This window comes from Ranitomeya imitator, chromosome 3, assembly GCF_032444005.1.
Source record: "Ranitomeya imitator isolate aRanImi1 chromosome 3, aRanImi1.pri, whole genome shotgun sequence".
Lineage (NCBI taxonomy): Eukaryota > Metazoa > Chordata > Amphibia > Anura > Dendrobatidae > Ranitomeya > Ranitomeya imitator.
In genome coordinates this window covers 117,053,229-117,080,615 of record NC_091284.1, presented here as the reverse complement: position 1 = coordinate 117,080,615, position 27,387 = coordinate 117,053,229, and the positions used below count along the sequence as shown (strand labels likewise).

Below are 27,387 nucleotides of genomic sequence, written 5' to 3'. Positions count from 1 at the left end.
TTAGTTCTGACTCACAGAAAATCTCTTACCAATGTGAACATCTATTTACCCTGGCTCAATAAAATATCTGCTTATTATATTCCCCTACACCATGTAATTACATGATCTGTAGGATGTAGACACTAATTCCGATGCTACATATTACCTAATCAGTATCTCAGGCTGATAGACTTTGGTCTCCTTAGTTATGAGCTGAATTCATTATGGACGTCCATCTTCTCATGGTTTTGTGGCTGCTCGTATCCTTGGTTCACCTTATGAGATCTGTTTAGACCCATTCATACATCAGGAAATGCCAGAATACCCATAGACGAGCTCACCAAAGAATTAATAATATGCCACGGGATGGGTAACATGTCTTGTCCTTGTCCCCCAGGTGCTCCCCTAAGGCTAGGGTCACATTGTGTTATGTGACCCCGTTTAACAGACTACGTTATAACGCGGTGTAACGTAGTCCGTAAACGCCGCTATTGTTTGTAATGGCGAACACATCGCTAGCGCACGCCCACATTCGGTGTGCGCTAGCGATGTGCCGTCATTTGAGTGACGGACCGCGAACGCTGCTTGCAGCGTTCGTGGTCCGTTCCTCGCTAGCGCTGATCGGGGATCTGCGCTAGCGGGATCGGGTAACGCGATCCCTTTTGGGACATTGCGTTAGCGTAGTCCGTAGCGCTGTCCGCTAAACGGACTGCCCTGACGCAATGTGACCCTAGCCATTGAATCAGTTTTCGGGCTTGCTCACACTGTGTATGTCCTCTCCTGTAAGAGATTCAGGCCAATTATGCTAATGACACTCGGATGACGCTCAGATCAGTCTCTGACAGAGTTTGAGCCGAGTGTGATCTTATGATCGTAAGGGAATCACATCACAGGTGCAGAGAAGAAGGAGAACTAAATTTCTCCATCTTCTCCATTGTCTCTATGCGCGTACATCGGACAGTACCGGGATTACATAAGAGTCCAGTCCAATGTTTCCCATGCACCCATAGACTTGTATCGTGATCTGAATATCAGAGCCATCTCATAACATTATAACATTGGGCCAAGTGCCATCTGATAGTACGCCGCATAGCACTGGGCCATGTCATACGTCAGTGTGAGCGAGGCCTTATGGTATATGTACACAATATCTTACACACACACAAACCCGCATCATTTTGGGGACAGAAATTCCACAAATTACAGAAACAGGTTTAACTGTAACGCCACAGCATTACGGAGCCAAAACATACCTGAGTTCATACAGTCATGGCCGACACATGACGCCTGTGATCGGGCAGTATGTATCAGCTGTCAGGTTCACTTTAAGGCCCTATTGTCCATTGTTTACACAATTGTCATTATTTCTTCTCCCTCATAATTATATGAATATTAAACATATACAAGCTATACTAAGGTATGTTTATAAAAGTTATATTTTAATTACTCACAACCTTTTTCTCCGTTTATCACAGTAGCATACAGGGAATACAATTTAAAGAAATCTCATCCAAATGAGAAAACAAATCCACACTTTATATGTTTTAAAACTAATATATCAGAACAAAACATATCACACAGAAGTGACTGGAGGCCTTGGGGTCATGTAAGAGGTTGTCAAGGACAACAGAAATACTCCAAAACGTATGTACAAAACCAGGAGGACAAGGAGTAGAAATAATCTGTTTAAAAGATGTATCGAAACATTTTATTATAATTACATCATATCACAACAATTCAGTAACAATAGACATCATATAGACAAAAGAATTTGGAATGAAGGACTCGGATAAAGTAGGTCTGAGGTCAACACAAATAATATAGGAATCAGGGAATCCCATTCCGAAGTGAAACAAGAGGGGTCAGCATTCCAGGGGTTAAAGCTGTAGTAAACCCAAGAGATATTAAGTATAGCAGCATATAAACTATATTTTAGGGAAAAGTATCAGCCAACTACCCAGGTATAGATATGGGTACACCTCAAATGAATGTGTAAAGCAGCACAATGCTGCAGGAATGCTCCTTACTCATGTTATTCGATGTGTGACGTCAGACTACGCAGCCCCAACGCACGTTTCACGTGAGCTTCCTCAGGGCCATAATAGTATGTGTGTATCCACTATTTTGTATATGTACCCATCAGCTGTTTGTTAATTAGGACATAGGACATAGTTGGCGGCGCATGTTGCATCACCCTCCAGCTTCTCATGCGACGCAAGGAGTCAGGAAGCTGTCGCTATGGCAACCGTAACTCGCACGTGTCACACCTCAGGCGCCGGAAGCGATGCTCTGGAACACAAGCATCATGAGTATACACACATGTCCATCTTGGGAAAGGTATCACAGGATCAGGGAAAGCTACAAGCAAACGTAAAACCTCTAAGTCGTGTGGAGGATCAAATAAATCAGTCATATACATGCAGACCAGGTAAATAGGGGGCCGTAAAGTGAACAGTGCAATAAAAGTGAATAAATGCATAAAATATTGAACATGAGCAGTTACAGGACATTAGAACATAAAATATGTAGCATATAGGAGAAAACATCATTATATCAAGTAAGTCCATATAATCCATAATAGTATTATTAGTGGTACAAATAAATAATTACCCCACATACACACAAAATTAGAATATCACCAAAAAGTTGTTATTTCAGTTCTTTAATACAAAAAGTGAAACTCCTATACAGTGGGTATGGAAAGTATTCAGACCCCTTTACATTGTTCACTCTTTGTTTCATTGCAGCCATTTGGTAAATTCAAAAATGTTCATTTTTTTCACATTAATGTACACTCTGCACCCCATCTTGACTAAAAAAAAACTGAAATTTAGACATTTTTGGAAATTTATTAAAAAAGAAATACTGAAATATCACATGGTCATAAGTATTCAGCCCCTTTGCTCAGACACTCATATTTAAGTCACATGCTGTGCATTTCTTTGTGATCCTCCTCGAGATGGTTCTACTCCTTCACTGGAGTCCAGCTGTGTTTAATTTAACTGATAGGACTTGATTTGGAAAGGCACGCACCTGTCTATATAAGACCTCACAGCTCACAGTCATAGTCAGACCAAATGAGAATCATGAGGTCAAAGGAACTGGCCGAGGAGCTCGGAGAGAGAATTGTGGCAAGGCACAGATCTGGCCAAGATAACAAATACATTTCTGCAGTACTTAAGGTTCCTAAGAGCACAGTGGCCTCCATAATCCTTAAATGGAAGAAGCTTGGGACCACCAGAAGTCTCCCTAGACCTGGCCATCAAGCCAAACAGAGCAATCGTGGGAGAAAAGCGTTGGCTAGAGAGGTAAAGAAGAACCCCAAGATCACTGTGGCCGAGCTCCAGAGATGCAGTATGGAGATGGGAGAAAGTTCCACAAAGTCAACTATCACTGAAGTCCTCCACCAGTCGGGCCTTTATGGCAGAGTGGCCCGACGGAAGCCTCTCCTCAGTGCAAGACATATGAAAGCCTGCATAGAATTTGCTAAAAAACACTTCCCAGACTATGAGAAATTGCTGAATTGGAGGATTTGTGGGTTATGATCCGCGCTGCCAGCTCATCCAAATCAGACACAATGTACAATTGAACAGTGGTTTATTCTATGCCTTTTGGAGTGCATATGGCTCCTTCCTCAGGAAAATACCACAAGTATTGACTTTGGGCCAATATGCGCTTGCCATCACCCCCTCTAATACCAGTGCGGATCCTATCAATGCCGCATATCCTGAGATCTTTAGTGTAATGCAGCATATCCTTAGATCTTTAGTGTTACAATTATGTAACTCTCTAAAGTGCCTCGAAAGAGTTTTTAGGGCACCCACATCACTCACTTCACGGGCTGCTAGGATGTCCCTCACGTGTTAACATGTTCTTACCCATAGCTCCCGTGATGCAAGTGCCACATAGGTCAAACTACAGGTTCATTTAGCGTAGTATACCACATGGGATCCCTGATCTTAAATTCACGGGAGTCGTCTGCTGAAGTGAATGATGTGGCCCTCATCAAGTTTTTACAGGCCAGGCAACCCCCACATGGGTAAAAGCCTAGTCTTGGTTTCCTTGCCCCGAAGCAGTCCAGAGGATTAGCAATATAGTGGCTGTTCACCAGGATATCCCTGAGGTTCCTGGATCTCTCTTGCTGTCATCATGGGTGATTTGGGTAAATATTTGGATAATGTAGGATCCGTTCTAAGTATGGGCCTACGTTTGGACAAGATTGCTTGCATTGATGGTTATGCTCTGAGATAAACCTGGTCACAACTTGACAAGGGTTCTTTTTGGTGGCATTTTTAGAGGAGTGGTTAGGTTGATTATAAGAAAAAAGAGTTTCTCGTGTTTTTTTTTTAGCCCTCTCATAACTATTTCTAATACTTCTCTTACTGTATCCACATCCTAGAAATCTCTCCTCAAGGTCCAGTGACTGTTTTTCAAAAGAATCAAGTGAGGTACAGATTCTTCGCATGCGGAGAAACTGACCTACAGGAATAGCTCTGATGTTCGAACCTACATGTGCAGATGAAGCGTGGAGTAATGCATTGACCGAAGTCTCTTTTCTGCATACATCAATGTGGATCTACCCATCGGTCTGGACCTGTAATTTAATATCAAGGAAGGAAATCTCTGGATGGTGGTATATATACGTGAGTCTAATCTTGGAGTCATTGCGATTCGGATTGGACATGAACATTTGTAGGACATCAATAGTACCCTGCCAAATAAAAAGAATATCAATAGAGCAGTACCAGCCAAAATTTGGGGGGAGACTATGTCCTAATTATCAAACAGCTGATGTGTACATACATAAGATGGTGGATACAGACTTATGGCCCCCTGCAGAAGCCCACACAAATCGCGTGTTGGGGCTGCATGGTCTGATGTCACACAGGGAATAACATGAGTAAGGAGCATTTCTGCAGCACTGTGCTGCTTTACACATTCATTTGAGGTGTATCCCTATTTATACTTGGGTAGTTGGCTGATTTTTTTCCCCAAAATATAGTTTATATGCTGATATACTTAATATCTCTTGGGTTGGTTACATCTTTAACCCCTGGAATGCTGAACCCTCTTGTTTCACTTAGGAATGGGATTCCCTGATCCCTATATTAATTGTGTTGTCCTCAGACCTACTTTATCCGAGTCCTTCATTCCAAATTCTTTTGTCGATATGATGTCTATTCTTACTGAATTGTTGTGATATGATGTAATTATAGTAAAAGGTTTCTATACATCTTTTTAACAGATTATTTCTACTCCTTGTCCTCCTGGTTTTGCACTTTATATATCTTGAAGTTTTCATTTTAATATGATTCAAAAAAGATTACCGCACACTCAAGACTGGTAAGATGCAAAAGGTGTATGCCAATTTTATTGAAGAAAACAAAACAAAAAAGAAGTGGTTGCCACGTTCATATTCATTTGAAATAGACAAAAACCCAATGTTTCGACCCTCCCGGGTCTTACTCATGGGGTTACTGAAAAGCAAAGAAACTGTATAAGACAATGTTTTACATAGGGCAACATTATAGAAAGAAAAAAAAGGGGGGGGGAGAGAAAATTACAAGAGGAGAACAAAACAAGAAAACAAAACAGTACATGCAATAATAAAACACCAATAAGAGAACGAGAAGAACTATTATGTACAAAGCAACCTAGAAGGCGAGGTAGTATGGTCAGGAACAACAAAAGGTTCTAGTAACAGGGTATAATAATAAACAAGGTATAATAATAGAGAAGCATGGTAATGAACTGTACAGTGTATTACCTCAAGTCCTTTGACATAGATGCATAATAGTGGCAGTACTGTATGCTGTACCTTATAATAAAGCCAGTCCGGGCAGAAGTGTCCCGGGAGCACAGAATCTGAGTGGTGAGGGCCGTTAGACACCTAGTGGGTCTGTAAAAATAGGTACAGGTACGAGGGGTCAGAGGATGATATCAGGAAAAAAGTGGCCGTAAATGGCCAGAGAAGAGGCGGCATATGTATACCTGAAAAGGGTCCCTGGGAGGATTAGCGGCGCATCCCGCTCCTTGCTGCGATGTCCTGGGGGGAGACCCGGAAAGTGAGAGTGGCTGGGGCTGCCGCCCTCAAATAGCGCCGGACAGGAAGTACCGGACCGGAAGTGACATCGGAGCCACGCCTCCGCACTGAGCTCTGTGTGAGAGTATGGGCAAGAAGTTGCCCTTGAGTGGGAGTGGCTTAGCGCTTCTGAGTGTGTAAGGGGAAGGGGGTGGATATGAGAGCATTGTCCTGGTAATGGATGCTAGCAATGTAATTAGCCTGTGATGAACTGCAGGGCCCGCTGTAGGAAGATGGAAGTTGGTAAAGGGAGGGGGGCAAAAAAGACTAGTTATATGTTGCGGCAGAAAAGAAATAGTAGCGGAGATGGATATGAGGGGATGTTTTCTTGTTTTGTTCTCCTCTTGTAATTTTCTCCCCCCCCCCCCCCTTTTTTTTCTTTCTATAATGTTGCCCTATGTAAAACATTGTCTTATACAGTTTCTTTGCTTTTCAGTAACCCCATGAGTAAGACCCGGGAGGGTCGAAACGTCGGGTTTTTGTCTATTTCAAATGAATATGAATGTGGCAACCACTTCTTTTTTGTTTTGTTTTCTTCAATAAAATTGGCATACACCTTTTGCATCTTACCAGTCTTGAGTGTGCGGTAATCTTTTTTGAATGATTGACTTGACCTCACGGTCAGTTTACCAGCACCTCCTTGTCCCTGACCTGAGTGCACACCATTTTCCTTGTCTTCATTTTAATATGAAACAGAACATAGAGGAAAAGAGGTGGTTAGCCTTTTTCACTTTTTGTGCATCCTCGAGTTTTAGCTAAACCTGTTCTTATTTCCCATTAACAGTGCCAATCTTTCTAATTGGCCATGTCTGGTGTTGTATGTACTAAAATGGAAATGAGCAGCTACATATCCGACAAAGGCCATAGACAGGGGTAGTACCGTTTCTTTAAAATGCCATTGTGGTTTAGTAAATAATAGATGCAGACGGCAACAGTACGCAGCATTCACCACATTCTCAATTCCTCCCGCCACATGAAGAATAAGAAGGAAACATTACACACATATCATAAGCCAACTTTAGACATAGTAGTTTATAGTGCAGTGTTATTCATGATTTGATATGTTTGTTAAGAAAATGTCTGATGCTTGATCTCTGAGCCGGAGTTATGTTCACTTCTATTTTCTTACACATATCTGATATCACATCCCCTAGATGAAGCAGTAAGCGAAACGTAAGCTGGGATACATGCATCACAGAAGAAAATCCAGCTCACCACCAGCAATTCCACACTTCTGGAGCACGGATAGCACCTGGGCAGGGTGCAACATCCAATAGAGAAAGCAGAAGATTCCAGCTCACAGATGAAAACCAGAAATCCACAGGATGCATATACCCCCATTTTATAATCCAAGGTACATGAAGCAAAAATTAAAACTGTGTGTTCGCAAAAAAGAAATACAGGCATCTTTTGACACGTTTCGAGCGACATACGCTCTTTGTCTTGACAGAAAGTATATGTCGCTCGTTATGAGTCAAAAAATGCATGTATTCTCTTTTTGTGAACACACAATTTAAATTTTTGCTTCATGTACCTTGGATAATAAGATGCACTTTTGTGGGGTTTATGCATCCCTGTGGATCCGTGGGTAAGTACATTCTCCTACTATTATTAACGTTTACATTAGGTTGTCTGCAACATATTGGGTTAATGTCTGGATGGATCTATTGGGTTATAATTTATACACTCGTGCTTTTGATAATAATTTGTGAGATTATTGATTGGAATGCATATGCAGATATACCGTACTCATATTTCCATATATTGCTTTTTTAACTATTGTTATATTGATATTTGAACTGACTATTATATGTATTTAAACCCCAACCCATGGATGTCTAATTCTTATGTATTTCCCTGGTTTAATTATATTTATCTGATGTTTTTGGATCGCCCCATCAGGGCAGCGGGGTACTCGGTACCGGGTCCTTCGGTTCTCAGGGGGAATGTCACGGTGACTGACCCGGTCCGTGGCCCGTGGGACGTCCGTTTTAAAGGGAAAGGTCTTTAAAGGGATATGTTTGTGACGCCACCTGTGGGATTCGGTCAGGGTGACCGACGCTGCTTTAAGGGGTCCGCTGGGGTGATGTTATGGCAGCTAGATGGTATACCTTCCCACAGGTGAAGTATGTCCCCAGGGCTTTCCAGTGTGTAGATGGTGGATGGTGAGAGGCGCAGTGAAGAACGAGGACACAAGGTTGCAGTCTTTTTACCTTTACTGAAGACTTCAGCATCCACAGTCCACAGCACAGATTACGGGGCTGGCAGAGTCCGGCCGGTTTGGAGGCAAGTCCAGAGTCCCCTTATCCAGGTAGAAATCAGTAGCCTTCCTCTAGCGCCGTGTGTTGTAGTACCTTACTGCTAAGCCTCTCATAAGGTCTTCACAACTGTTGAAGATGTTACAGATGTTATGTCTCTCTCTGTCCCCCAGATGGATAGGACAAACCCGTATGACCGGTGGCTTGAGGCGTTTCACAGGGACTCTATCACACCCCAGCCTCTCGTGGGTGCCCCCTTGCCTCCTGGGTATAGGGGGTGGACAGGTAATGTGAAATTCGCTGTCCTGCAGGTCTCTGGAGCAAGGCATAAAGGACTGTTGCCCCCTCGGTGTTCCGGCTACCGGGATCTTGCGCCTCAGAAGGAGGCAGTCTGTGCAGGGCAGAACTCCTCTGATATCCACTCCTTTGCTCCGACTTCTTCACCCTCTCTACAATACAGTTCTCTTTCAATGTCTCTTTCTGGAAGATGCCGCACTCAAGGCAGGCGCAGCTCCGTGTCCTTCTGTCTCAGCCTCTGACAGGATCCCACCCCTGTCAGCGACCAACTACCTGAGCAAAGCTCAGCCAGCAACTGCCTAACTTCCTCCCCAGGCAACCAGTATTACCTAAATGTGAAGAGTGCCCTAATAAATAGGACCATAGCTCCCCCTGGTGGCCTGGAGTGCGAAATGTGCTGTATGTTTGTGATACCTGGATTCAGTTGTCTCTCTTTGCCTCCAAACATAACATCACTCCCCACTAGAGGGAAATGACATTACTGCAACAACCAGGACCCTGGGGCACTGCATTTTTCCCTTTAAATTAGTCCAATAAAAATTATGTATACTTTATTATATTGAATAATGGACAATTTGTTTTATAGGTTTTTTATAAAACCTATCTGCTATCATACAAAATGTTTGGATGCATTTAAACAGGCCGTTTGTGACCATTAAATAACCGCTGATCAGCTACATGCAAGATGAACATTGGTCATTTAATGGAATCGTCTAGATCTAGACAAATACTGCCTTTTCACAGAACAATTGTTAAGAAGATCGTTCTGTGCACATAGAATATCACTGTTCAACAGTACATCACCTTTTTACACAGGATAATGATGATTATTAGGCAAGCTTAAAAATCTTTTCACTTGACGAACGAGCATTTTGCTTATTTACAAAAGGAGTGAGTAAATCGCTTGATACTTATGCAATAAAATTTGAAGATTTTATCTATTTTTTTTTATGTGCCAATCAACTTTACTTTTCTTGGACCCATTTTGCTCATTTGTCGGGTGATCAAAGGCCTGTTTAAGAAAGACGATAATTGGGATTGCGCATTTCTAGGATTCACAATTATCGGGCAGAGGAAATCCACTGTTATTTAGTAGGTGGAGACAGTAAACCTAAAATAGGACAACAGCTCCACCGCAATAGGATGTCACCTTTATATCGTTATAAAACTGTTCATCTCACACCTCAATTCCACCATAAAGAAAAAAAGAAGTCCCACGTGACCTTGTAATCATCCCCCATAATTTTTGCCATATTACTACAAATCCAATAGTAAGAATATTTCATTGCATTTCAGTAATGCCACAATTATATTTTGTCTCGCAGGAGACGCTATGTTGCCATGTTGTGCTAACCAAAAATAATATAAAATCTTGGTGCCATACAAATACCGCATCCATATTATTCTAAAAGAAAAGTCAGAAAAATGGTTACTTATTGGTTAAAGTTCTTGAAAATTGCAGGTCATACCTTAAAAAGGTATTATCACAATTCAAGCTATCCCTTATCCATTCTCTTTAAAGAGTTACTCCCGTCTTCCCATATAAACCAAAGAAAAGTGTAAGGGTAAGTTCACACAGGTAGTTTTGCTGCGTTTTTTTTAATGCTAATTCTCAGCTGCTTTTTACAATACCAGCAAAGCCTATGAGATTTCAGAAATCTCATGCACATACATTGGTTTTTTGTGTGATCAGTATTTTGTGCTTTGCTGAGTTTTTTGGACATAGAGCATGTCACTTTCAGCATTTTGCGTTTTTTTTCACCCATTGACTTGAATGGGTGTTGAAAAAACACAGCAAAAACGCAGCAAAAACTCGGGTATCATTATTTGCTGCATTTTGCTGCTGAAAATTCAAGGACATTAGCATGGACAAAGAGGAAGAAAAAAATGCAGCAAAAACGCAGGTATCATTATTTGCTGCATTTTTGCTGCTGAAAATTCAAGGACATTAGAATAGACAAAGAGAAAAATAAACGCAGCAGAAAAAAAAACGCACCAAAACCTGCGTTTTTGACGCAGCTTCTTTCCTGCCAAGAAGATCAGGTTTTGCTGCAGAAAAAAGAGCAGCAAAAACGCCCTGTGTAAACTTACCCTTAACATCTCAAAATCGTCTGAAAACTTTTAAGCAGCAAGTTGCAAGAGTGTTTGTTGAGAAGTGTGATGTTAGGTGGAAGCGATGAGGGTTCTACTCCCAACTGCTTTTCCAGGTTTGCACTGGTCTGGAGTCATCTCTTTGTGATGAATTTTGAAAAGAACTCACAGGAGACGCAGGGGCGTATAGACAACGCAGGAGACGCTGGGGGCATATAGACAACGCAGGAGATGCCGCGGGTGTATAGACTTCGCAGGAGACGCCGGGGGCGTATAGACATCGCAGGAGACGCCGGGGGCGTATAGACATCGCAGGAGACGCCGGAGGCGTATAGACATCGCAGGAGACGCCGGAGGCGTATAGACATCCTAGGAGACGCCGGAGGCGTATAGACATCCCAGGAGACGCCGGAGGCGTATAGACTTCGCAGAAGACGCCGGAGGCGTATAGACATCGCAGGAGACGTCGGGGGTGTATAGACTTCGCAGGAGACGCCGGAGGCGTATAGACATCGCAGGAGACGCCGGGGGCGTATAGACATCGCAGGAGACGCCGGGGGCGTATAGACATCGCAGGAGACGCCGGAGGCGTATAGACATCGCAGGAGACGCCGGAGGCGTATAGACATCGCAGGAGACGCCGGAGGCGTATAGACATCCCAGGAGACGCCGGAGGCGTATAGACATCCCAGGAGACGCCGGAGGCGTATAAACTTCGCAGGAGACGCCGGAGGCGTATAGACTTTGCAGGAGACGCCGGGGGAGTATAGACATCGCAGGAGACGCCGGGGGCATACAGACATCGCAGGAGACGCCGGGGGCGTATAGACATCGCAGGAGACGCTGGGGGCATATAGACATCGCAGGAGACGCCGGGGGCGTATAGACATCGCAGGAGACGCCGGGGACGTAAAGACATGACAGGAGACGGCTGGGGTCATATAGATATCACAGCAGGGGCTGGGGGCATATGGACATCACAGGACAGGCTGGGGGCATATGGACATCACAGGACAGGCTGGGGCTGCGGATGCTATCATGTTTAATGGTGGGACTGTAGTGCGGGGCGCAGAGCACTGACTCCAAGGTACGTTAGCATCTTTCAGTGTATGCGCCGCAGTGTTCTGTAGTGAACACTTTGTGCTCGTAGTCTCAGGAGCAATTAAAGGATCCATGGACAGCAAAATGCATCTGCCAGCCTGAGCACTGCGGTCTCCAGAAATCTGCCATGGGGCCACACAGACGGCCGCAAATGGTGTATGGGCCAGAGGTTCCCCACCCCTGCTCTACATGATAGAAGTGTCAATATCTATACATGTGTCTTCAAAAAAGTTTTACCTTCAGTACAAACGTGTTGTCCTTGTCAGGCATCTCCAGCGGCATCGTAGTGCGGACCTCGATAATCGCAGACAGTGGAATGCTTACTTTAGGCTTTGATGACTGTAAGAAATAAATGAGCGTTTTATTACCATATAGAAGTATGGCTCCAGTAGCTCAAGTCTTATCACTGGCATTAACATAAAAGTACACGAAAGGAAAGAAAATGAAATTTCTCCACTGCCATAATAAAAGAATATTTCCAAACATGAACCCATGTGAGTTGGCACCTATATGATGTCTGGGCAGCACTCGTGTGACTGATCCGCTGTGTTAAGTCAGTAAGAGTAAGTGCACACATTATTTTTGCTCCCTTTTTTGCGGTGGCTCTCTGCTACTCTTTCCTACACAATAAACCCGCTTAGGCTGTGCTCAAAATGAGTTTTTGATGCTGCGTATTTTTGCAAGGTCCAAAACGCAACATCTTACAGTTCCTGCAAAGTGGATGGGATTTATAGAAATTTCCTGCCTGCTGAGCATTTTTCTTTTTACTGAAAAAGACGAAACAAAATTCCAAGTGCAGTGAAATGGTGAAAAAGTTCAATTCAGACATTGTTTGAGTTTGTGTGGCAAAAATGATCCTTTACATCAGTACAACTAAGTTGACACCAAACTTGACACTATAGTAATTTTATATTTTTAGAGTTAATTTTTCATTTCTTGATGTACAGGACATTTTTCAGTATTGCAGTATATAATAAAAATAAAGATTTCCTATGCAGGCCAGCCACAGGCTATGGTTCATAGGAGTAAAAAAATGGCTGCTTTTAGCATTAGGATTGCAAGTATTTCATGTCATTTTTCAAAATTTACATCTATATGGTTAAACAGCAGCGAGCAGAGATAGCTATGGTCATTGCTGTTAGGCACAGGTGTAGGTTGTATGGCACAGCCGGGCACCAAACCTGTCTGGACAAGGTTTGGCACCTGAGACCAGACAAGAGACCTGCGCATGAGATAAGAGGTATTGGTTGGGAAAGGCTGAAATAAACACTGTCTGATGGCGTACATAACAATGTTCTTTTGGGTTGTGTCTAGTAAATTAGGGTCTATAGAAACATCAAAGAATACCTGGGAGACTTGCAGACAACTCTTCTACAAAATGCTGCAGGCAGCTGCCACAAGGGGGAGCTAGCTGCACATGTATTTGTATTGTGATGATGGCCTTTAAATATGTATTTAGAGGGATTGAAAGAGGACCTGTGAGCAGGATATTCAATGTGTAACTACAGGTATGAGTAGAAGACCCCTTTAATGCTTATTACGTTCATACCTTTATTTGGAGCATTTTTGAAGTTTTATCCTCAAGAACATAGGGGCAGGGGCTTCACTCACAAGCTCTGGTGTTTTTCCCACCCACCACCTGCTTCTGGTCATTGAATAGAAGGTCTCTTTTCCTTACAAGACCGGTCTCCCCTGTGCAAGCGTCATTAATGCCCGGGTTCATTAATTTGGAAGAGAGGTGCCTGAGCAGTGAGCTCCTGATGGCGCTGCATGTAATACAAGTCAGGTGATAATAATAATAAACAGTAATAAAAATCAATTGGTACAGGCAAAAACAGCAAACTACGGCCATCTCTTGTCTACTGACACTTCTATGCATCTCCGTGTGCTACGCTGCAGCGTTTTATGGCATTTTGGATTTACAGTGCGTATTATCAGTGTTCAACTCACACCAGTTCATCTCGTCTCAGTGCCTGTTTCATAGCACTACACATCATTCGGCTTTAGATTGCAGTCCCTTAACAGGCCGGACTTCCCTTTGTCCAGTTTCCTTGGGCCACATTAAAGTCCCCAAACACACAGCTTTAGGCCTGTCCCACACATCCAGATAATTCCGGTATCGGAAAAATCGGTACCGGAATTATCCGTGTCCGTGTGCTTACGTAGCACATCAGTGTGGCACACGTGCGGCAGCCGTGTGCCGCCCGTGTGCCGACTGAGGACCACACGGACCATGCAGGAGACAGTGCTACAGTTAAGCGCTGTCCCCTGCGTGCGGTGCTGAAGCCGGTATTCATCCCTTCTTCCCAGCAGCGTTCGCTGGAGAGAAGGAATGAATAATCTTTTTTTTTTTTTTTTCTTGGGAAGAAGGTATGAATTACGGCTTCAGCACCACACGCGGGGCGGTGGGGGAAGGGGGGAACGGCGCTTACTGTAGCGCCGTCTCCTGCATGGCACACGGACCGCACACGGACAGCATCCGTGTGCGGTACGTGTTTTACACGGACCCATTGACTTTAATGGGTCCGTGTGATCCGTGCGTTCCCACAAACACTGACATGTCTCCGTGTTTTTCAAAGGGACACACGGTCCGTGAAAACACGCTGACATGTGCAGAGACACATTGATTTTAATGTGTCTACGTGAGTCAGTGTCTCCGGTACGTGAGGAAACTGTCACCTCACATACCGGAGCCACTGACGTGTGAAACCGGCCTTACATGTTGCAGACACTACACACGCCAGTCCTCCTCTAACTAGTTCCCGTGGGTGCCCTGCATCACTGTATCACAGTCTCTCTACCCATACAGCTGTACACAGCCCAGGATATCCTCTGGATAGCAGCCGGGCACCATATCCACCTATTTGCAATCATTACCCATGTCAGTACTCTATCGGGCACAGGACATCCACCTCCAGGCACAGGACTATCCACATCCGAGACCAGTACCATGGATGACTTGCATTGCTGTATACAATGCAGGTGCCAGGCTATTCACCTGCCCTTGGTGCTGGCTCTGCTGGTCTGTGCGTCCATGCACTCAGCCAGCGTTCTTCAGGCCTCAGCTCTGCACACCAGCACACACCAGACTGCCACTGACTTTGCACCTCACACACCCATACCTCTTACTGCAGGGCTTTTAAACACACAAACCTGTGGCCTCCAGCAACATGGAAAACCCGGACCGGAAATCTGACTCCCATGCACACCTATGGACTTCACCCATCTCCATACACAACCTGGGGAGAACACACAGCGACCACAACCTGTTACACGAGTCACTACCTCACATTGCGATCACAGCTACACCTGCGACTCCCATGCTCCCTATAGCCTTCATATGCCTCTGTGCACATTCTGGGGAGCACAAACAGCGCCCCCTAGCTGTAACAGGAATCACTGCCTCACAACACATAAACAATACAACATATTCAGTGTGTGTGTTTATAAGATATCTTCTTGTCAATCCCATATGGGTTAACATCTATACCCCATTAGTCACCTGTACCCCTTGGTATTGCCCTCATTGTTGTGATATGGGCATTTTTTATACTGAGCATTTTTCACCTTTTTTATATATTAAGTTATTTGAATACTGTTGTCTCCTGCACGTCTTTGTAGTTTTTTTTTCTTTTGTATGATATCAAGGGATTTCATATAGCTTTTTTTAAAGATTTTTTTGCAAACTGCCTGTTATGTCTTATATGAAATAAAAAATAAGAAATAAAGAATTTCTGAACTTCTCCTATCACTATTCCTAGACCCATTGGCATGAATGGGTGATTGTGATCTGATTTGTGGATCGGTAGGTCTCCTTTATATTTTATTTATTTTTGTGAACAATTGGCTGGCAAATTAAAAACATACATGGGAACATGCCAATAGAGTATAATGGGCACTTGTTCAATCTGTAAGAAAAAAATGGACAGAACATGAAAATAAAACACAAATGTGTGAATGGGGCCTAAAATCCAGAAATTCAAGGGAACTATTTCTCAGAGTATTAAGTCAGTATGACGCAGTGGCGTAACTTGAAACTTATAGGCTCCGATGCGAAAGCTCCAACGGGGCCCCCAAATATTTTAATTCTTTAATAGCAATCGTCTTTTTCTATAGGCCAAAAGGACTTTTAGGCTTTTCTAGGCTCAGGGGCCAGGTGCGATTGCAACCCCTGCACCTGTTGTAGTTATACCCCTGGTATGACAGCAGCCCTGAGCCCAATTTTGAAAGAAATCGGACAATCCGTTTAATTTATTATGAGAAGCCGCTACAAATCAGGAGAGTTGTCACATCTGCGATCTGCTCAGGAAATGTTTTCCTTACATGCGACAGACAGCTGGGAAGCAGGCAGCGACATTGTTATTTGCTAACAAATCACACTGCACAATATGAAGTGTCTGGATCTGTACAATTTATGACTTCACGTATGTCACCAGATGTGCCATGTATGCCATCATTATAGACCAGACCATCACACATGCCACTGGTATCTCCCAAATGGAGCACAAAGTCATCAAAGGGTCAAAACAAATCTCCTAATTTCCGAGAGGAAAGAAGCAATCACTTAATGAAGACGTCACAGGGTAGAATTTCATTGAAAGAGTCCAAAACAGATAAACATAATCCGGGAGAAAACAAATCTCCAGGGAACAATTAATTGTATCAGAAGCCGCAAGAAGCATCAGAAATGTAAAATACCCATTTATTCTCCCAAATAAGAAGACAATGCATTATGGAAGGAATTAGCATGTCTCCTATGACCCGGCACAATATTTGGATGACGAGGGCTCATACATAATTCATGCAAGTTATGTTACAGTCTGTGCCTTAGGCAAATCTCCCAGCCTCCAGCGCCAATTATGCACAATTGTAATGTCATATACAGCATGGATTATTATGTTACCATTAACATTATCGTCAGCTTAAAGTGTTGGAGTATTTAGCAGACGTGGAAACTACATCTGAACATATCTGCCTATGTTTTGTAACACAATGATCAGCGACTTAACAGATGTATAACAAGGATACTAATGTTTAGCTAGTGTCTTCGTAATTCTCTTTAAAGGGACTCTGTCACCTGAATTTGGAGGGAACAATCTTCAGCCATAGGGGCGGGGTTATCGGGTGTTTGATTCACCCTTTCCTTACCCGCTGGCTGCAATATTGGATTGAAGTTCATTCTCTGTCCTCCATAGTACACGCCTGCACAAGGCAATGTTAAGGGGTTAAAGCACCACTCCAGCAGGTTTTTTTTTTATTTTATTTTAACCCTGGAGTGGTGCCACTAATTAAGTTCTCGGAGACTAGTATTTTACTCACCTGTCGTCGTTTTCATCTGTTATTGATGCCTCTCTGGTCGGTCTCCAGGATTTTGTGACCTGCCAGGTCGCTCCAGTGTTTGCTGGGTGATCCAAAAGTCACTACTCAATTTAAGTTTATGAGAGCTAGAACGAGGCAAGAACGGGGATCCCATGGACTTACACAGAGTTGGTGACCATTACTTCTGACTTCCGGACAGTCAGAAATTGCGGTAACAAGATAGAGGTGCAGGCCTGGTAGAGCAGAAGACGGCGGCTGCGGAGTATAATACTAAGGTCAGGGAACTTAGACTAGTGGCACCACTCCAGCGCTGAAATAAAAAAAAAAAAGATTGCTGGAGTGTTGATTTAAAGGGAATAAGTCATCAGAAGATTACCTGTTTAAATTAGGTTTTAATGTTTTATGTTGTAAAGCTCTGAAATACGTGATACAGATGGAACCCCCAGAAGATCCCCTATAATGAGGCAAATGGAGGCACGGTGGACGCCGTCAGGCCTATTTATGCATCCATAAAAGTGCAGCCGGCCACAGTTTTGTACACTTCTGAAAAGAAAGACACTGATGAACATAGGCCAGACTGAGTCCAGGTTCATCGTCTGTTAACAGAAATATAGAGGGCTTCCACGTAACTGGTGTACAAAGGCTCTGGAAAAGTGAAATTGCTCCTCACCCTCCAAAAGAAATTCCGCAAATTCTCCGCTCCCAAATCCAAATGCCCCTCCATTCTGAGCCCCAGCATGCCTAAACCACATATAGCGTCCACATGTTTGGTATTTCTGTAGCGATGAGAGCCCGCCTAACTTACGGGTGCATGTCTCCAGAAGCACGGGCTGGGCATAATGTACTGGGAACTACAACAGCAGTTTTCACTCAGCAACATCCACTGCTGCTAGTTTCTGGAAAATATCCATGGAGTCAAAATCGTCACTACACCTGTAGATAAATTCTCAAAGGTGTATAATTTCCTAAATGGGGTCAATTAAGGCGGGATTCTGCTCTTCTAGCACTTAGGGGTTCTGTATATGGAGCTCGCAAACTAGACTGTGGAGACCTGGGTGTCGTAACCAGTGCCTTCCCCCCTCCCATCAATCCCGTAATGAAACACACACAGTCCTAGGTGGGTTGAACAGGTCGGTCACAGTTTATTAATTAAATAAGCAGAGAAAGGCAATTACATATCGTAACGAGCAGCTCGCGCCGAGCTCCTGTCCGTGATCGACAGGGGAATTGGCCAAACGAGCGGTTACGACCTTTGCCCTCCTCCGCTTCTTCCGCTGTGACTTAATAAAGGTTACCAGGGTTAGTTATATCAACATACGTATATACAAATTTTTATTTATTTTTTTAAAAATATTACAACATAATTCACACATTTACATTATCCTGCGGGTTAGTATCATCATTAGCCTTTAAAGGGGAGGGTGGGTGGGACAAAAGCTTCCAGGTGTCCGCCGAGAGGAAAAGAGAAAGTTCCCGGCCGGACACCTGGATTTAATCGCTGTAGGAGTGGCTGTAGGACCCCTCCCCTCTAGTGCCCACTGGCCGGCTGGGGGTCTTCTAATTAGTGCATCACTAAGGGGGAGTGATGCTAGGGGGGAACTGGCACTGACATCCTTTTTCGTGCAGCTCTCTATGGGTGCTCCCCAGTCAGAGACGCGCTCCTTATACAGTACCGCGTCTGCCAGACTGTGGAGACCTGGGTGTCGTAACCAGTGCCTTCTCCCCTCCCATCAATCCCGTAATGAAACACACACAGTCCTAGGTGGGTTGAACAGGTCGGTCACAGTTTATTAAATAAGCAGAGAAAGGCAATTACATATCGTAACGAGCGGCTCGCGCCGAGCTCCTGTCCGTGATCGACAGGGGAATTGGCCCAACAAGCGGTTACGACCTTTGCCCTCCTCCGCTTCTTCCGCCACGGAGGATCCCGTGTATTACCTACGCGGGACTCCGACCCCACCCCTCAATGTTAGGGCCTGTTCAACCCTTGTAAACCCGACTAAAGAATATCGAGGCCAATGTCCGTTAGGTGAACTCCGTCCGGTCTTAATTGTGGCGTGTTATCCCCTTGGTGTTGACGAATCAAGATACTGCCTCTTCCTCTCATATTTTCCAATCCGCGCGTTGAATTTACCCCTTGTCCGCTCTATGGCTTTTTTATCTCTTGCACCTCGGCAAAAGGCCTGTGGCGTTATATCCAACCACACCAGTATTATGTTCCTGAATAGACAGCTGAACCTTTCCATATCCGTTGTCACCCATTTGTATAATTCGGCCACCTTTTGTTTGCCAAGGTCATTGCCACCTGCGTGTAACACCATTATCACGGGGTGTTCCGCCATCCTTGCTATGCCAACCATCTCTTTGAACACTTGTTTCCACTGGAGGCCTCTGATACCCCTCCAGTTAACTTTTATGCCCGGGAGGTAAAGATTTGTTCCTCCTGGCCGCAGTTTGGCCCTCTTTTCGGCCCAGTAAACGTAGGAATCTCCTACAACCCAAACTTCAACCCCTGTAAGAGACAACACATGTTAATTAAGCAAGTCAGGTCTTATGTATCTGGCGAAGCATGCAGACTTCCAACGACCCATTCTCTGCACTTCGGCCTCTGACACTCCTGCCCTAGCTGCTTCTGTGGCCGCCCCTATTCGGAACGAATGTGTTCCGTACTCCTTTGGATTTGCGACGGTTTTTTCCAAGCATAGCTTGAACATTGCCTGGAATTGGTACTTGGTCAGAGGGGACCCGTCTGTATGAGTGAAGAAAAATCTACCAGCGTGTCTTATCACGGCGTATCTTCTAACCATTTTTAGCGGGCAAGCTGGGCCACCTGTAGAGTTAACCAGGACCCATGTGCCCCTACCGGTGGGTTCGCATTTGGATTTTCTAACCCTGATGCGCAGGGCGTCGCTGCATATAACTATGTCCTCATTAATTAGGCCTCCTTCTGACGCGTTTTTTGACCGCGGTAGCAATTCGCTGATACGCAGTGCTCCGAAAAAAAATGGTCGCAAAAGCTGCCGATATGAGGGCCGCCTCATATTGTGATGAGCAGACCGACGGGGATATCGCAATCAGGTCATGCAATAGTCTCAGTGAAATGGGGCGGCGACATTCTTGGCTTGGCTGAATCCTTTTCCAACATTTCATGGCTTGTCTTATGCAGAAGGACTTCGTTACATCTACCCATCCTGATAATTGAAAGAAAAATGCTAGCCCCGATAATTTCCGTTGTGCCGAGGTGCCCGACGCCCCACCTTCCCTCATCCGTAATAGAAAATCAGTCGTCACCGCGCTTCGTGCTCGGTCGCATTTATCCACAGGCCTTCCTTGAATTAGTGAGCACCACTCCTCCCAAGCCTTATCATACACCTGCCAGGTAGCTGGCGAAACGGAGGCCCGGATTAAGGGCATCAATGATTGGCCACTGTGTCCCACAGGGACAGTGGACACAGAATACCCCGGGGTTGCGCGTTGGGCTGCTGGATTCTGAAAGCCTGCCAATTGGAAAATAACAATGGGTTAATGATATTCTCGTCGACTTCCGCCACCACGGTGGCTCTACACCAAATATTGTTTTCTAGGCATAACAGCGCAAGCCGTCGCAAGAGAGCAAGTGTGGGCAAGGATGAAGAAGACGTGATTTAAACTCTTCGTTGTTTTTGCATTTTTTGTTTGGAAACGAATGTTCATGTTCCTCAACTGATTAGCCCATAACTCCAACGCTGCTACTACCGCAAACAATTCCCATAGGGCAGGGTCTTGCCCCCACGTTGTTGTCGTCCATTTCTCTGGCCAACCAGATTTGCACCATTGGTTTTTATAGATTGCTGCGAAACCCTCTTTTTTGTTCCACCCTATTGTCAGCCCTAAATCCTCGCTTGTGATCTCTCTAGCCATGACGCACGTGTGACCGTGGTACGATTGTAGGAATGTCTGCCATACTGGCAGATCTGCTTTTAGCGAACGAGTGAGCCTAATTCTATGGCCGGGCTGAGAAGCGCCTTTTGTTGCCAGAGATAGTCTGTGCGAGAATGCTCTGCCGACCGGCATTACGCGGCAGGCGAACGTCAGTAGACCCAATAACGCCTGCATTTGCTGTAGGGTTACCTTTTTAACTTCGCGGAAGCCTTTCAACATTTGCAGGGTTTTTTGTATTTTATCCTCTGGTAAGCGGAACACCATCAAGTTGGTATCTATTTCGATGCCCAAAAAGGGCAATACATTACATGGTTCCTCCGTTTTCTCCGGTGACAATGGCACGCCGAATTTGAGTGAGATAGATTTGAATTCTTCTAGTAGATCGGAGCAGAGTTTAGAATTTCTGGGGCCGACGAACAGGAAATCATCGAGGTAGTGAATTAGGGATTTACTGCCCGTCTCGTACCGAACTACCCAATCTAGGAAGGTGCTGAATAGCTCGAAATAGTGACATGAGATGGAACATCCCATCGGGAGGCACATATCGAAGTAATAGTGTTGGTCTACTTTGCAGCCCAGAAGGTGGAAACATTCGGGGTGTACGGGTAGTAAACGGAATGCCGATTCAATGTCGGATTTGGCTAGTAGGGCGCCGGGTCCGGCTGCCCGTACTAATTCTACCACCTTATCGAAAGACGCGTATGAGACAGAAGCTTCTTCTGGGGAAATTGCGTCGTTAACCGAATCGCCCTTTGGGTGAGATAAATGATGGATTAGGCGGTATTTACCGGGTTCCTTTTTTGGTATAATGCCTAACGGTGATATTCTCATGTTTTTGAAGGGGAGCGACTTAAAGGGGCCGGCTATTCTACCCAATTCTACTTCCTTTTCAATTTTTTGTCTGAGAATTTGGGGAAATTCGCGAGCCGATTTTAGGTTATCGGATAGGGTTGGTGTTCTTGTTAGCCTAAAGGGAATAAAGAACCCGTCGGAGAATCCCGCCTGCAGCTGCTGAGCTGCTTTCTTATTGGGGTAGAGCTTTAGCCAGGGGGCCATCGCGGTTACGCTCACTGGGTTTCTGCCGTGTAGGTGCTTTGGATGGCTGACGAGTGCACCTTGAAGCTGGGTGTCCCCCCCCCGCAAGCGGAACAGTCATGTCTGAATTTGCATAATGTGTGGAAACGGCAGTTTCCCTCGTTATATAGCCAGCAGGCCCCGGGTTTTTGCACGACCACTGAGTTCTGACCTGCGGCTGCGGAGTAATTAGTGGTCGTGGCTGAAAAGGGGGGCTGCTTTTGAGACAGCATCAGACGCAACCACACATCTGTCGCTTTCACCTTCCAGCCTAGATCGGGCTGTAGGGCCAGACGCCTGCGGAACTCCTCGTCGTACCGTCGCCAGGCTGAACCGCCGTGCGACTTGTATGAACTATATATCATGTCCTGATATATAAACAATTCGGAGCAACGTTCCGGATGTTTCTGGCCCATAATACAGCCCAATACTGCGAAGGCCTGGAGCCAATTATTCATGGTTAATCCGATTTTCGATTTACTCCTATCAAAACCCCTATCGTTAGCTTTATCCACCGTTTGTTGGTCCACTGATAACAGCGACCATATATCAATATAATCGTTGCTCCATATCTTCTGTCTAGATTCCTGATCTATATGAACACCTAGCGGGCTGATCCCGCAGAAGAAGGCGTCTTTGTGTAGCTTAGCGGACTGTGGTGTTGTATTGTTCACCACTTTTCCACTCGAATGTGATAGTTGTAGGATCATCTCCTTTAACGCCGAAGTTAGCTCCATTTCTTTTAAATTAACCCCGTAGCGTAACGTTTCCTCGCTACCCTTGGCACACTCACCGCTGTGTGACACTGGATGAGTGTACTCCGATCCTGGAGGAACCCCCGCAGATGTTGACAGGGTGATGTCGCAGGACGGGGAAACTCTGGCTCCCGCTACAGCGAGGGATTGATGCTGAGTATCTTGCGTTGGAGCCCGATTACTACCACGTAGCGGCGGATTGATGGCTCTGTCTTCGGCGACTACGTGGTGGTTGTTGTGGCTGGAAGCCGCGGGGGATTGTTCTCCCCAGCTGAAAGCCCTAGAGGGTGCCCGCGATTTAGAGGATTTGCCACGTGCGCGACTTCTATCCGGGCTCTGCGATTCTTCGGACCCCTCGGATGTTGCTGATGACAGCCATCCTGAGGCCCGAGATCTGCGGCGGCTCCTATGGGAGCTGCGTCTGCGACGGTGACGAGAGGGGCGTTTAGAGGGGTAGCGGGAATGGTGATGGGAGTTGTCCGAGGAGGATTGGGAGGACGTTTGGCGTCTACGCCTTCGTCCGCCGTTGCTCAGCGGTGTAATGGGGGGGATTCTAACATTACAAGGGGGATTAATGGCAGTATACGGTCCCGTAATGCTACTTAGGAGTGGGGCGGTCAGGAGGTAACCGCATTCTATCCCGTTGCTGGAATTTGACTGGGCGGCGGTAAACGGATACTGTTTATTAGGATTTTGGGCAGTGAGGGGAGGTGTAAATATGTCCGTGTTTTGTGCGTTTACAGATATTTCGCAGTGATTTCGCTGAGCAGCTGTTGAGCGCCCTGCTTGGTCCTATTGGACCGAACAATGCGCTGTTCAGCTGCGCTATAACCTCTACGGCCTGACCCCTGATATCCCCGTGCAGGCATCAGTGCTGCGTCTGCCGGGGGTAGGCTGGAGGTCAGGCCCTGTGAGAAATTAGCGCGCTGATCGGTCTGGTGCGACCGACCAGCGCACTCTGGGGACCGAGCGGCGTTAGTGCCAGCCTCCAAGTTACCTCCTGCGGGTGGCATATATGTGCCCACAGGGAAGGTAATGGAGGACTGGCTAGCGCTGTTCTCCTCACTGGGATCCGATGACCGGAAGTGGGTGGGCGGAGACAGGAAGTGGGTGGGTGGAGCTTTCCCACAGCGCCGGACCAAGCCCGAGGAGGGAGCCGGAAGACGCCGGCAGCTGCGAGGTGGTGAGGCCGCCCCCTCCCCGACCTGGAGCCGCTCTGGGGCGCGGGGTAAGCGGGCGGACCGCCTTTCCCCCTGTATCGCCCGCAGCAGCCCTGGAGCAGCCGGGGATTGGGGCGATGCCTCTAACCGCCCAGGGTTGCACGCCGACACACCACCTGAAGCAGGAGCTGCTGGTGGGGAAAGTGGCGGTGCCGCTGGCGGAACGGCGTGACCTGGAGCGGCCGGGGATTGGGGCGATGGCTCTAACCGCCCGGCGCTGCACGCCGACACACCACCTGAAGCCGGAGCTGCAGGCGGGGAAAGTGGCGGTGCCGCGGGTGGAACGGCGCAACCCGCCACCCCCTCTGACGGGGGACTGCAAACATTTCTATGGCGGGTGTGTCGCCCGGCCCTACCCCGCCGCCTATGCCCGCCCGTCGCTGGTTGGGCCCCGGACAGCTGCGGTCCAGAGAGGGGCTCCGGTGTAGGAATCCGGGCAGCTCCACCCTCCGGACCCCCAGCACCCATCGTAGAGCGACCCGCAGCCAGCGTGCCGGTCAGCGGCGGAGGAGAACTGGACACGGAGGGACCTGGGGGCGCAGGGGAGACGGACCTAGCCGGACCAGGTGAGAGGATTGTGAGCAGAGGGTCAGGAGAGGGGACAGAAAGCTGAGCCCTGACCCCGGTAAAAATGGCCTGAAGCCAGTGCTCACCTTTCTGTGCCGCTCCCTTCAGCAGGGCCTCAACCACCAGGGGGTCCGACATCACTGCAGGGATACAGACAAAAGCTTCCAGGTGTCCGCCGAGAGGAAAAGAGAAAGTTCCCGGCCGGACACCTGGATTTAATCCCTGTAGGAGTGGCCGTAGGACCCCTCCCCTCTAGTGCCCACTGGCCGGCTGGGGGTCTTCTAATTAGTGCATCACTAAGGGGGAGTGATGCTAGCGGGGAACTGGCACTGACATCCTTTTTCGTGCAGCTCTCTATGTGTGCTCCCCAGTCAGAGACGCGCTCCTTATACAGTACTGCGTCTGCCATTCTAGGAAAATCTGCGCTCCAGGAGGCAAATAGTGCTCCGTCCCTCCTGAGTCTCTCCGTATGGCTAAGCAGTACTGTACAGCCACATATGGGGTATTGTCACATTTAGTAACATAGTAACATAGTAACATAGTTAGTAAGGCCGAAAAAAGACATTTGTCCATCCAGTTCAGCCTATATTCCATCATAATAAATCCCCAGATCTACGTCCTTCTACAGAACCTAATAATTGTATGATACAATATTGTTCTGCTCCAGGAAGACATCCAGGCCTCTCTTGAACCCCTCGACTGAGTTCGCCATCACCACCTCCTCAGGCAAGCAATTCCAGTAGTAGAAATTGTCGAACAAATTTTGATGCTATTTTTACCCACTTCTTGTGTGCAAATGTAAAATCTGGAGCTAAAACTAAATTTTGGTGGTAAAAATGTAATTTTTTCTTCACTGCTCAATGGTTTAAAACTCTGTGACACACACATGGTGTCAATATGATTACTGCACCCATAGATGAATTCTTTGAGAGGTGTAGTTTGTAAAATGGGGTCACTTATGGGAGGTTCTGCTGTGCTGGCACCTCAGAAGCTCTCCCAGTGGGTGACAACACCCGCAAACCGTAAAATCGACACTATAATATGGCGCTTCCTTTCTGAGCTTTGCACTGTGCCTGAGAAGTATTTCCCGATTACATGTAGAGCAGTGGTGCACTCAGGAAAAAATTGATCTCAGTTTGTTGTAAAAATTTCTCCCATTAGCCCTTAGAAAAATGAAAAACTTGGGGCTAAAACAACATTTTAGTGGTAAAAATGTAATTTATTCTTTCTTCACGGCTTAATGGTATAAAATTCTGTGAGGTACATGTGGTGTCAATATGATCACTGCACTCCTAGATTAATTCATTGGGGAGTGTAGTTTGTAAAATAAGTTCACATATGGGGGCTTTCTGTTGTTTTGGCACCCTTGTAGCTGTGCCAATGTACAATGGCACCCTCAAACCATTCCAGGAAAATCTGAACTCCAATATGGCTCTTAGATTGTGAGCCCCATCGGGGACAGTGATGATAATGTGTGCAAAACTGTAAAATGCTGCGGAATAAGTTAGCGGAATTAGTTAGCGCTATATAATATATAAAAATAAATATTATTATAAAATAAATATTATTATTATTCTTCCCTTCTGAACTTTGCACTGTGCCTCAAAAGTAGTTTTCTCCAACATATGGAGTACTCAGGAGAAATTGCACAACAAATTGCAATATCTTCTGTTACCCATGTGAAAATGCAAAATTTGGGGCTAAAAAACATTTTTTGTGGAGAAAATTAGATTTTTTTAATTTTCACTGCTCAACGTTATAAAGGTCTGTGAAGCACCTGGGGGTTCAGTGTGCTCACCATAAATCTAATTAAGTTCACTGAGAGGTCTAGTTTCCAAAATGGTGCCACTTGTTGGGGATTTTCACTGTTTAGGCACATCAGGGGCTCTCCAAACACAGCATGGTGTTCTCTAATTGTTCCAGCAAATTTCCCTTCCAAGCTCTGCCGTGCACCCAAACAGTGGTTTCCCCCCCCCCACAAATGGAGTATCAGCATGCTTCGGAGAAATTGCACAACACATTTTGGGTTCCATTTTTTTTCCTATTATCCTTGCAAAAATAAAAAAAATTGCATCTAAAGTAAACTTTTTGTGAAAAGTTAAATGTTCATTTTTTTCCACATTCCAAAAATTCCTGTGAAACACCAGAAGGGTTAATACACTTCTTGAATGTGGTTTTGAGCACCTGGAGGGGTGCAGTTTTTAGAACGGTGTCACTTTTAGGTATTTTCTGTCATATAGACCTCTCAAAGTCACTTTAAATGTGAGGTGGTCCCTAAAAAAAAAATGATTTTGTAAATTTTGCTGGAAAAAGGAGAAATCGCTGGTCAACTTTTAACCCTTAAAACTTCCTAGCAAAAAAATGTTTGTTTCAAAAATTGTGTTGATGTAAAGTAGACATGTGGGAAATGTTATTTATTAACTATTTTGTGTGACATATCTCTCGGCAGAAGAATTCAAAGTTTGAAATGGCAGCATTTTCCTTTTTTTTTTCACAAATAAACGCAAGTCGTGTCAAAGAAATTTTACCACTATCACGAAATACAATGTCATGAAAAAAAACAATCTCAGTATCAGTGGGATACGTTGAAGCGTTCCAGAGTTATTACATCATAAACTGACGCTAGTCAGAATTATACATTTCGAGCCCGCACCAAACAGGGGGGAGTCTGACATCGGCATACTATTACACCAGATGTCAGAAAGGGGCTAATATATACAAAA

General features: G+C 45.5%; 1 protein-coding gene across 1 annotated transcript in view; it reads right to left on the bottom strand.

The window, feature by feature from the left end:
- SH2B2 (SH2B adaptor protein 2) overlaps nt 1-27,387 on the bottom strand; it is a 168,350-nt gene that overhangs the window by 33,387 nt on the left and 107,576 nt on the right. The window contains exon 3 of the mRNA XM_069761316.1: nt 12,046-12,147. Within this exon, the coding sequence (XP_069617417.1) occupies nt 12,046-12,147 (102 nt within the window). The remainder of the gene's footprint in view (nt 1-12,045; nt 12,148-27,387) is intronic.